At 33.1% G+C, this 11,815-nt stretch overlaps 1 protein-coding gene across 1 annotated transcript; it reads left to right on the top strand.

Annotated features, from left to right (window-relative positions):
* Positions 1 to 821: 821 nt before the first annotated feature.
* On the top strand, positions 822 to 3,340 carry LOC110911828 (3-ketoacyl-CoA synthase 6). The gene is made up of 2 exons (XM_022156479.2): positions 822 to 1,679; positions 2,334 to 3,340. The coding sequence occupies exons 1-2, from the start codon at positions 963 to 965 to the stop codon at positions 3,105 to 3,107; spliced, it is 1,491 nt and encodes a 496-aa protein (XP_022012171.1). The 5' UTR covers positions 822 to 962; the 3' UTR covers positions 3,108 to 3,340.
* Positions 3,341 to 11,815: the final 8,475 nt, after the last annotated feature.

An 11,815-nucleotide genomic window follows, 5' to 3' on the forward strand; every position in this document is an offset into this window, starting at 1 on the left:
TTGAAAAAGGAAGAAGAAGGAGTTGGATTGACTAAAATACCTTTTTTCTTTATTTTAAATGTTGCCACATGTCATAATCCTATGGCTTCCTATCCTTCATAGCGAAAATTAACTTCCTATTTGATCTTTTCCCTATTATATCATACCTAGGGGCGGCAATTCTTGACACGACCCGTTAACCCGACCCGAACCCGACACAAAAAAACAAATTTGGGTCGACTAACACAACCCGTTTAAATAAACGGGTCGGGTTCGGGTTGACCCGTATTAAAAACGGGTCGGGTTCGGGTTGACCCGTATAAAAACGGGTTGACCCATTAACCCGTTTAACTATTTAGATAAAAAATCTTTTATATTTTTGTTTTTGTTTTTTCTGTTTCTAATTTACATGATTAGTTATAATAATGTTAATTTTGACACATTATATTATTTATTTATCATACCCATACTCATCATTAAACATGTTATCGATAACCCGCTTAAAACCGAACAACTCGTTTATAAATCGTCAACTTATATCACCCATTTAAAAATATGGGTTAAACGGGTCGTGTTCGAGTTGACCCGAATTAATATGGGTCAGGTTAGGGTTGAAATCTTTGACCCGAATAATAATATGGGTCGGGTTCGGGTTGAACATTTCAACACGCCAACCCGTAGGTCGTCAACCCACCAACCCATCAACCCGACACGATTGCCACCCCTAAATTCATACCTTACCACACTAAATATAAATTATTAAAGTAGAGGGGCCATTAATGTAAATATTTTTAGGTTATACTTTTTATTAATGTAGTTCACCGCCGATCCCATAGAGACCGTTGCATGATGTTGAACCTGACCCCTCATTTATATCTTCTCATCTGCCTTCATTCATTACAACGCCTTTAAATCTCCCTCCACCATTCATCTTCTTCATCCACCATTGTTACATCTTCATCTCAATCTACAACTCTCCCAAAATGCCAGAAAACTTGCCAGACTTCTCATCATCCGTCAAACTCAAGTATGTTAAACTAGGTTACCAATACCTAATCAACCACATCCTCTTATTCTCACTAATCCCAATCGCATCTGCAGTCACGGTCCATCTCCTGAACCGCGGCCCAGACGCGATCCTAAAAACCATAACATCCATACATCTTGATGTTGTGCAAACAACATGTTTTGTGTTTGTAATTGTCTTTGTTTCAACAATCTACTTCATGTCAAAACCTAGATCAATTTACCTAGTTGATTACACGTGCTACAAGCCTCCGATCACGTGCCGTGTCCCGTTCTCCACGTTCATGGAACACTCTAGGTTGATCTTGAAAGATAACCCTAAAAGTGTTGAGTTTCAAATGAGGATTCTTGAACGGTCTGGTTTAGGTGAAGAGACAAGTTTGCCCCCCGCGATTCATTATATTCCGCCTAAACCGAACATGGAGGCCGCTCGGGGTGAGGCGGAAGCCGTGATATTCTCAGCTATTGATAATCTGTTTGCGAAAACCGGGTTGAAACCGAAGGATATTGATGTGCTTATAGTAAACTGTAGCTTGTTTTCGCCGACACCGTCGTTGTCGGCGATGGTTGTGAATAAGTATAAGTTAAGGAGTAATATTAAGAGTTATAATTTGTCCGGGATGGGATGTAGTGCCGGAATAATCGCCATTGATTTAGCTAGAGACTTGCTTCAGGTTTGTTTCTTAATTACCAAGAGTTAATGTAGATAAAAGAAAATAGTCTTTCTGATTACTGAGGTTTAGTTGGAAGCAGCCTGAATTTATGGGATAGAGGAAATGTTTGTCTTTATCTTAGCCGGGTTGTGTTTGTGAGTTTGCATCTTAAACACGGCTCGGAAACCGTACGGAGCAAACACGAAAATCATGTCATACACAAGAACGCAAACACGTACCATTTATTCGTGGGTTGAAAAGAATCCGATTCGTATAACCCAAAAAAAATATTTGTTTACATATATTAGTGCTTTAAAAAATTTTACATATTAGTTTTACTTTTTTAACAATTAAGTTTAAACTATAAGATAATGATATATGTTTTATTCAAATTTAATATTTTGGTATAAAAATGTTATAATAGTTCAGTTATTACATGAAACACATTTAGAAAACTTAAAAAAAAAATAGTTAATGGGTTAAATGCGAGGACTGATGATTTAACTAAATAAGAAGCTTCCGGGTTTGATCTAAAACTTACCAAAAGCCGATTAGACAATCTAAACTTCTGAATTTCCTGTTAGATTTATGTCGTGTAATAAATTCACGCATTAACCAATAGCTTTGCTATGAGCGAGACTTTACTAAACACTTTTGTTCGTTTGTTTGCTTCAGGTTCTTCCGAATGCGAATGCGGTTGTAATTAGCACCGAAATTATCACACCAAACTATTATCAAGGGAACGAGCGAGCGATGCTCCTTCCCAATTGTCTTTTCCGAATGGGTGCCGCTGCGCTTTTGTTATCCAACAAACGGCGCGAACGTAGCCGCGCCAAGTACAAGCTCGTCCATGTAGTCCGAACCCACAAAGGTTCGGACGACAGAGCGTACAGCTGTGTATACGAACAAGAAGATCCCCAAGGACTCGTCGGAATCAATCTATCCAAAGATCTAATGGTCATCGCTGCAGACGCCCTCAAATCAAACATCACTACCATGGGTCCATTAGTCCTTCCGGCATCCGAACAACTCCTCTTCCTCTTCACCCTCATTGGCCGGAAAATCTTCAACCCTAAATGGAAACCCTACATTCCTGACTTCAAGTTAGCATTTGAGCATTTTTGCATACACGCAGGCGGGCGGGCAGTGATCGACGAGCTTCAAAAGAACCTCCAGCTCTTGCCGGAGCACGTGGAAGCCTCACGAATGACGCTGCACCGATTCGGGAACACATCTTCATCCTCATTGTGGTATGAAATGAGCTACATTGAATCAAAAGGGAGGATGAAGAAAGGTGATAGGGTTTGGCAAATTGCATTTGGAAGTGGTTTCAAGTGTAACAGTGCGGTTTGGAAGTGTAACCGGAATATTAAAACTCCGGTTGCCGGACCGTGGGAAGATTGCATTGACCGGTACCCGGTACACATCCCGGAGGTTGTGAAGCTTTGAATTGTTGCATTAACAGGCGACAATATATTAATTAATATTAATATTAATATTAATAAATACAGTTCAAAATCGTTGTTGTTTTTACAATTATTTTTTGTTTTATTTTCTAGCTTTTCTTTGTTATATTTTTTCTGTTTTTTTACTTCTATTGTTTTCAGCAAAATTAAAGATATGTAGTTGTAAAACAAGATTTGATGTCTTATATAATGTTGTGTATCAATATTCAATAGATTCTTTTTTCTATTTTCGAAAAATTACAAAGTTCAAGTTGCCTTCATATAAGAACAAGTGTAATTCATGTTTCGAAAATTTGACTGATCATTTAATCGGTTACTAGATTTGAAAACATTGGTTGTAATTAGGGTTAGTACGTTTTTATATTATTATCCATAAATGAAAAATAAATTGTGACTAAACATCCATCTTAGGATACATCTTTTGAAATAATGTTTTTTTAAGGTTTTAATCACTAACGGACCACTGAAGTATTATCTTGTTATCAACGGAATCATCTGATCATATCCATATCCACTAGACAATAATGTCTATACACCAATTCTTGTGGATACTTCAAAAATAAAAATTGAAACCTTATTTTGAAGTTGATTAAAGTACCTTTTTGGTCATATAAATTGCCCTAGACATAGATTTCCATTTCTAAGTAACTATTTTTATTTTTGGTAGGCAAGTTTCTTCCTCCTTATACTTGTACTCAAGATAGATTTCTATACTTGTACTCAAGTGTGTAGATAGTCACCTCAAAAATTATTTTTTGTCCTATATGCATACCCTGCAGTGTCGAGCTGTGTCTAAAGCGCGGCGTTTTGGTCCGGTTAAGCAGACAAAGACTGACGGGTGTCTGACGGGTCTGTTGACCGGACCAAAACGCCGAGATTTGGCCGCGTTTTGGTCCTGTCAACCAGACAAAAGACTGACACCCGGTCTGGTTGACAGGACCAAAACGCGGCCAAAGCTCGGCGTTTTGGTCCGGTCAACAGATCCGTCAGACACCCGTCAGTGTTTGTCTCGTTGACCGGACCAAAACACCGCGCTTTAGCCACAGCTCAACACTGCAGGGTGTGCATATAGGACAAAAAAACACTTTTTGGTATGCATATAGGCATATTGGTGTGCCACTAGGTACACCCTTGAAGAAGAAAGACAAAATTCTTGCTCTTATAAGACTTGTACTCAAGACTTCAAACTTAAACTTAAGTGTATTACCAACCTCACCTGTTTTGAGCAACTAATTAATAACAATAATTTTTTTTTTTTATAATTGTATTGAATAAAGGAGGACCAAACACGTATCATTATTATTTCCATTCTTAAAAAGTTGAATTAGGAAAACATAAAGATCTAGCACCAACTGTCTTGAATCAATGAGTAAATAATCTACAACCAGGATGGTCCAACTAGTTTGTTAAATAATCTACAACGAGACCGGTCCAGCTAGTTAGAAAGAAAGTTACGGTTTTCCAGCCAATAGAAAAGTATATCGTACAATATGTCTTAATGTACATTGCGTACGTGATGGAAAATCGCACATTATGTTATAAAAACTAAAAATCGCATGTGTTTAAAAAAAAAACTGAAGTCGCACGTTATGTTTATAAACAATGAAATCGCATGTGGGTAAAAACTGAAAATCGCATGTTTTAAATAAAAGGAAAATCGCATGTGAAAAAAATGGAAGTCGCAAGTTATAAACCCAATTTCGCATGTTGATTTTGAATCTCGTACGCAATGTACGTTAAGTGATTTTGTACATTAACTGGCATATACATACATATATATATATATAGGGTAATGTTCATGCCAGAACCACCCTTATTGCGAGAACCGCGAGAACCAATGTGAACACAAAATAAAATCTAAAAAAAAATCAAAAAAAGCACTTAAATTTTTTTTTTATTTTTTTAATATTTTTCCTAAAAAATTCGCTATATTTCGTCACCATAAAAAAAAAAACGTTTTTTTTATCGGTTAACGGTTATCCATGCACATGTGCATATGTATCATTACTTCGACAAATTCAGTAATACGTTATCAGGAATAGACAATTGCACTTTAATTTACAATACTATTCATAATACACTACTTTTTACATTATCAATATTCAAAATGCACATGTGCATCATTAGGTATAACCATGATATAACGTGTTTTGTTACAAAATGTTTGTGATTTTGAATGGAGAAGTAGGCCCATATACATGTTTTTTGGTTAGTTATATCTAGTAGTTGTTGGTTTGGTTATAGTTGTCAATTTATGATTTAATATGTTGATTGGATGGTATAAATGGTGTTTACATACATGTAATAAAGTGAAAATATTGGTAATGGTATTGTATTATGGATGGTAGGAGGTAATGGTATTGTATTATGGATGGTAGGAGGTAATGGTAGTGTATTATGGATGGTATGATAGATGAAAGGGAAAGTGTATTCAAAGTAGTGTACCAAAACACCTTATTTCATGTTGATGCATATAGATGCACATGTGCATTTCTAATATTGGTAATGTAAAAAGTATTGTATTACATATGGTAGTGTAAATGAAAGTGCAATTATCTAATAGTTTAATGAATTACGGAATTTGTCAAAGAAATGACAAAAATGCACATGGGCATGTTTGTGTATTATGGTCCATAATTTATGGATGGAATGATAGATGAAAGAGAAATTAGTGTACCGAAACACCTTATTTGATGTTGATACATATAGATACACATGTGCATTTCTAATATTGTTAACGTAAAAAGTAGTGTATTACACGTGTTAGTGTAAATGAAAGTGCAATTGTCTAATATTTGTAATGAATTACGGAATTTGTCAAAGAAAAGAAACAAATGCACATGTGCATGGATAACTGTGACTCGGATTTTTTTTTTTTTTTGAAAATTTTTTTATTTTTTTATTGTAAACTAAATATAGCGAATTTTACAAAAAAAATATTAAAAAAATAAAAAAAATTTTGGATGTTTTTTAGATTTTTTTAGGTATTACTGTTTGTGTTCACACTGGTTCTCGCAATAAAGGGTGGTTCCTAACAGATCTTTTTCCTATATATATATATATATATATATATATATATATAGAAATGGGATCGGGAGAAAACGCTCAAAAGTGTGAGAACGGTGAGAACGCTTTCTGACCCAACACGTGTCACGCCGCTTAGAAAAGAGCGGAGGGGCTTTTTTGTCCCTTCATCTTCTGGTTTTCCAGTTCTGCTTTTCCCAATATTGTTTTAATTTTTGGTTTTTAAGATTTTTGGCGTTAACCAAATTCAATAATTAATGACGTTTTTGTATCAACATTTTGGCGTTTATGGCGTTTATTCAAATCGTATGCCATTGTAACCCAAGGGTCAGGAAATCTATTTGAATGACGTTTTTCAAGGTGTTTTAAACAAGTTGCCCCATTGTTCTATCACTTTTTTAAACATTTTGGCGTTTGGGTTATCTTGGCGTTTTACAATTGTTGGATTATATTTCAGCCACAGTAAAAAAAATACAAGCGAAGAAAATAAATTAAAAATCTTAATCGGATCACTCTTCACAATTTTCGCTGTCATTAGTCTCTTTGTTCTTTAATAGTATAAGAACTGACACCAAAATATGACGTTTTATGTAAAACTTAACAAACCCATCGGTTTGATTATTTTGCCTGCTCGTCTGTTGAAGTGGCTTTTTTTGTGGATGTTTGGGGACATAGATCTATGACGTGTGGGTGGGTTTTTCGCTTTTTCTTCATGTTGATCTTCATCTTTATAATCATCCCACTCTTTAGTGTCATTGATCTCTTCTCCTCATCCAAGCCTTCTTCAAGAACAAAAAATACAAAATGTCATATGACTGGCATTAGTATCTTTTTCTTGAATTTTTGTCCATCTCATGCAGCAAAATCTTACTGAGTTACTAAATATCCAAGAAAGCATATTAGCCATCTTTGATTTTTTTGGCGTTTTACAGTGAGTGGTATTTAGTAGTATTGGCGTTTGTTTTTTTTTTTTGGTTTGATCAAATGGAAGTTGCTAATATGTATCTTTTTATAGGATATCTTTTTGGCGCCCAAGTTAGGCGGTGCGTTATTATAATAAAGTATTCGTCTTTTCAGTTACAGTTACTGTTTGTAATTATTGTTTTTTGACAAGCTTTATCTCTGAAGTCTGTAACACGTCCCTTCTTTCAAGTTTGGCGTTTTAGATTCTAATATAATAAATTTTCCCTAACTTCAGTTTTTCTGATTTGAAGTTATTGTTTCTAGTTACATTTTCAAGTTTGCTTTTTATTTTTTATTTTTATTTTATTTTTTGGTTTTTTATAATACTTTTTCACACTAATTTTATAATAGTTTGGGAGTTTTTGAGGGCGTTTAACGGGATGATATCGTTTAAACAAACATTTTGGCTGTTTTGGCGTTTTTATTATACAACAATCAACTCAAAAGGAAAATAAAAAAAGAATACATAAAAAAAGTTTTTTTATAATACCTTTCCAAAGTAATTTTAGGATGGTTTGATAAACGCCAAAGGTGTAAGACATTTGCTTTTTTTGACGTTTTTATTAGATATGGCGTTGTTTACTAAATAACAATCAACTGAAAAAGAAAATTAAACAAAATAAATATTGATCTTCAAATCTTCACTGTCAGAAGTCTCTTTCTTCTTTTGAAGCATCTTCACTGGCTGTTTCGACTTTCGTATGAAATCAGCCTCTTTTTCTATAATTTTTGTCCATCTCATGCAGCAAAATGTTATTGAGTTTACACCCTTTCAGCCAAAATGTTATCTTTTTTAGCGTTTTACCCAGAAAAAAACGCAACAAAATAAACCATCTTAAACCTGTAAATTTGATCATGCTAAAATCAATAAAGTGTTGATGTATAGTGTTGGGTAACATTGTTAATCCTCAGTTAAGAAAGATAACTGACAATGTTGTCCACACCATACGGCTACACTTTATTGACAGCAATATATTTGATGTTTGGGTTTTCTGTCGTTTATCAGTCGAATGGTATATATTAAAAATGGCGTTTGGGGTTTTTGTTTGTGTTTTTTAATTGAAGGTCTGAGTTGTTGTATATATAGAATTTTTTTGGCGGTTTTTTTAGCCGGGATTTTACTATAATTAAGCTTGACGTTTTATATCTAATGGCGTTTTTAGCAGAATGTTGTGTGATTTTTGTTTTGGCGTTTTATTTTCATGAGATAGCGTTTTTTTGGAGTAGTCAAAAGACGCTGTTACCCTTACTGAAGCGCGTCCACGTAATAAAATTGATGTTATTTACGAAAATGCCACCGCGCCAATATAGTCCATAGATTGTTTTGATCGGACGATCGATAAGCGTTCCCGACCCTATATATATATATATATATATATATATATATATATATATATATATATATATATATATATATATATATATGGTAAGGTTCATGCGAGAACCACCTTTATTGCGAGAACCGCGAGAACCAATGTAAACACAACCTAAAATAGCTAAAAAAAACCTAACCCCCACCCCCCCCCCCCACCAAAAAAATCTACCCCCCAAGCTAAATGCTAAAAACTAAACTCCCCCAAAGACCCTAAAAAAACCTACCCCCCACCCCCCAAGCTAAAATGCTAAAAACTAAACCCTCAAAAAACTTTAAAAAATCTAAAAAACACACACAATTTTTTTTTAATATTTTATACATTAAAATCGCTACTAAATTTTTTTTTTAATTTTTTTCTTTTGGCTTCTAAAAGTAGCGATTTTTTCATAAAAAATGTTAAAAGATTTTTTTTTGTGTGTTTTTTAGCTATTTTTAGGTATTTTTTGTTGTGTTCACATTGGTTCTCGCAATAAAGGGTGGTTCCTAACGGATCCTTCTCCGATATATATATATATATATATATATATATATATATATATATATATATATATATATAGGGGACCGCTAAAATGAAAATCACCTCCATTTGTAAGAACAATGAGAACTTTTTGATCCGGGGCGAGTTGGACAAATTTTTTTTTCATAAACGTAGATGCGTGTATTATTTACACAATTGTAAAAAAAAATTCAAAAAAAAATGTCATGAGTGTAGTTTTGAGCACCACAAGTTTGTTTTTACGGGTACCGTAAAATTTATTTAAAATTTACGGTACCCGTGAACACAAACTTGTGGTGCTCAAAACTATACACACGACATTTTTTTTGAACTTTTTTTTTTTACAAATGTGTTTATAATACACGCATCTACGTTTATGAAAATTTTTTTTGGTCCAACTCACCCCGTACGGTGTAGTTCTCATGGTTCTTACAACTGGAGGTGGTTTTCATTTTAGCGGTCCCCTATATATATATATATATATATATATATACATATATATATATATGTATACATATATATATATATACATATATATATACATATATACATATATATATACATATACATATACATATATATATACATATACATATACATATATATATATATATATATATATATATATATATATATATATATATATAGGGGAAGGATAAATCGAAAACCCACTTGAGTTGAGAAAACTCAGAAAACCTGTGTAAAAAACCCATGTAAACTCAAGAAACATTTAAAAAAAAATAGGAAATGTAATATACATATATTTGAACATTTTTAAAAAAGAAACACAAAAAAACACCGAGTAGTTTTTTTTTTAAAAAAATGTTACAAATTTCAGGTTACATAATATCTATGCCCAAAAAAAATGTAACATACAAATTTTCAACATTTTTTTAAAAAAAACTAGTAAGCGTTTTTTTACATTTTTTTTCACAAATAGGTCCGTGTACATTTATATTACATTCCCTATTTTTTTTAGAAAAAAATAAAAATGTTACATAGGGTTTATTTGGGTTTTATCAACTCACATGGGTTTTCGATTTATCTTTCCCCTATATATATATATATATATATATATATATATATATATATATATATATATATATAGTGGGGATCCTACGGAAAGTGTGTTTTTCCTAAAAAGTGTAAAAAGTCATAAAACACAATAATTTCAGGCATAAAACACACCTTAAATTCACAAATAATAGAATGAATATTACTAAAACATCATATTCAATCTCTAATAGTCCATAAAAACTTCAAACACACCATCGTAGAACTATGAATATAAAACACACAATGCTAAACAACATAAAACACAATAATATTTTTCATTCCACAATCAGAGCCTTAACATCTAAAACACAACACAAAACCCACATACATGATGTTTTAGTAATCTTCATCATACTATTTGTGGGTTTTTGGTGTGTTTTATGGTTGACATTATGGTGTTTTATGACTTTTTACACTTTTTAGGAAATTTGGACTTTCTGGCCAACTCCTATCCTATATATATATGAAACCGCCAAGGTTAAAATCGTCCATTGCGAAATCAAAACCCCTGATAACCAGCAAACAAAAACTCACAATCATACCATAAAGCCAAATTCAAAACACTGCATTCTTTTTCCCCCAAGTTCCGTTCTACTTACCGTTGCGATTCAACGAAGATTGATGAGTTTTGAGAAACGGAGCAAGGCCAACAATGACAGACCACAGGCAAAGAAGATGAATCCAGGTATTGAATGACATATGCGATTTTATAATAGGATTTACAGTGGCTTTGAATGACATATGCGATTTTGTTTGTTTAGTAAGGTTTTTGTCTAAAACCTATAGTTTTATAAGATTACGTATTGTTGTTAACTATGATTTTGTTAGGGTTTATGTCTGATATGGTTTTTTATTAGGTTTTGTATGATTATGTAGGTTTGTTAATGGTTAGCTGATACATGTGCGATATTATAGAGGGTTTTGTATGACAAATGCGATTTTATATGTTTAGTTTTGTTTATTGAGGTTTTTTGTCTGAGGCATGCGATTTCATAAAGTTATTTTTGTCTAGGGCATGCGATTTTATATTATTATGTAGTTTTGGTAATGGTTAGCTTGTGCATGCGAATTTATAAAATCATCCATGCGATTTTATATGATTAGTTAGTTTTGGTATGTAATTAAATGATACATGCGATTTTATAAATGTTTTTTGTCTGAAGCATGCGATTTATAAGATTAGGTAGTTTTGGTAATGCTTAACTGATACATGCGAATTCATATCTCATTCATACGATTTTATCAACTTAATGAGTTTTGGTAAATGGTTAACTAATACATGCGATTTTATAAGGTTTTTGTCTGATAGCATGCGGTTTTGTAAAAATAGAGTCTGATGATGACTTTGAAGAGCCCATATCAACATTGAAAAAAGTGAACAAAAATAGAAAAAGAAGGGTTGTGGAAGAAAGTTCTGAGGATGATGACTTTGTTGAGCCACTGCCAAAAAAGAAGAAAGATGACAAGAGATCTAAGATACAAACAAAAAAACCTTCAAAAAAGGTGGAACAGGGAAAACAACCAAGCTAGCTGGAACCACCTAGAACAGAACCTAGTGTTAGTGCAGTATGTGTCTATCGCCTCCGTCAATCAAAACCGTAGCAGAAACTGAAGAAATCTAGGCTTATAGTGTTATATTTTAATAGAGAAGGCAATGTGGCATTTCTGTAAATAAGGAAACCTTCCTTATATCCTTGGCCTATAAATAGGGAGCTATAGTGTTAGATTTAAGACTTTTTGCTCATTTGACATTTTAGGGAGATAAACTTAGAGAGAG

The sequence above is a fragment of the Helianthus annuus genome, chromosome 15 (assembly GCF_002127325.2).
Source record: "Helianthus annuus cultivar XRQ/B chromosome 15, HanXRQr2.0-SUNRISE, whole genome shotgun sequence".
Taxonomy (NCBI): domain Eukaryota; kingdom Viridiplantae; phylum Streptophyta; class Magnoliopsida; order Asterales; family Asteraceae; genus Helianthus; species Helianthus annuus.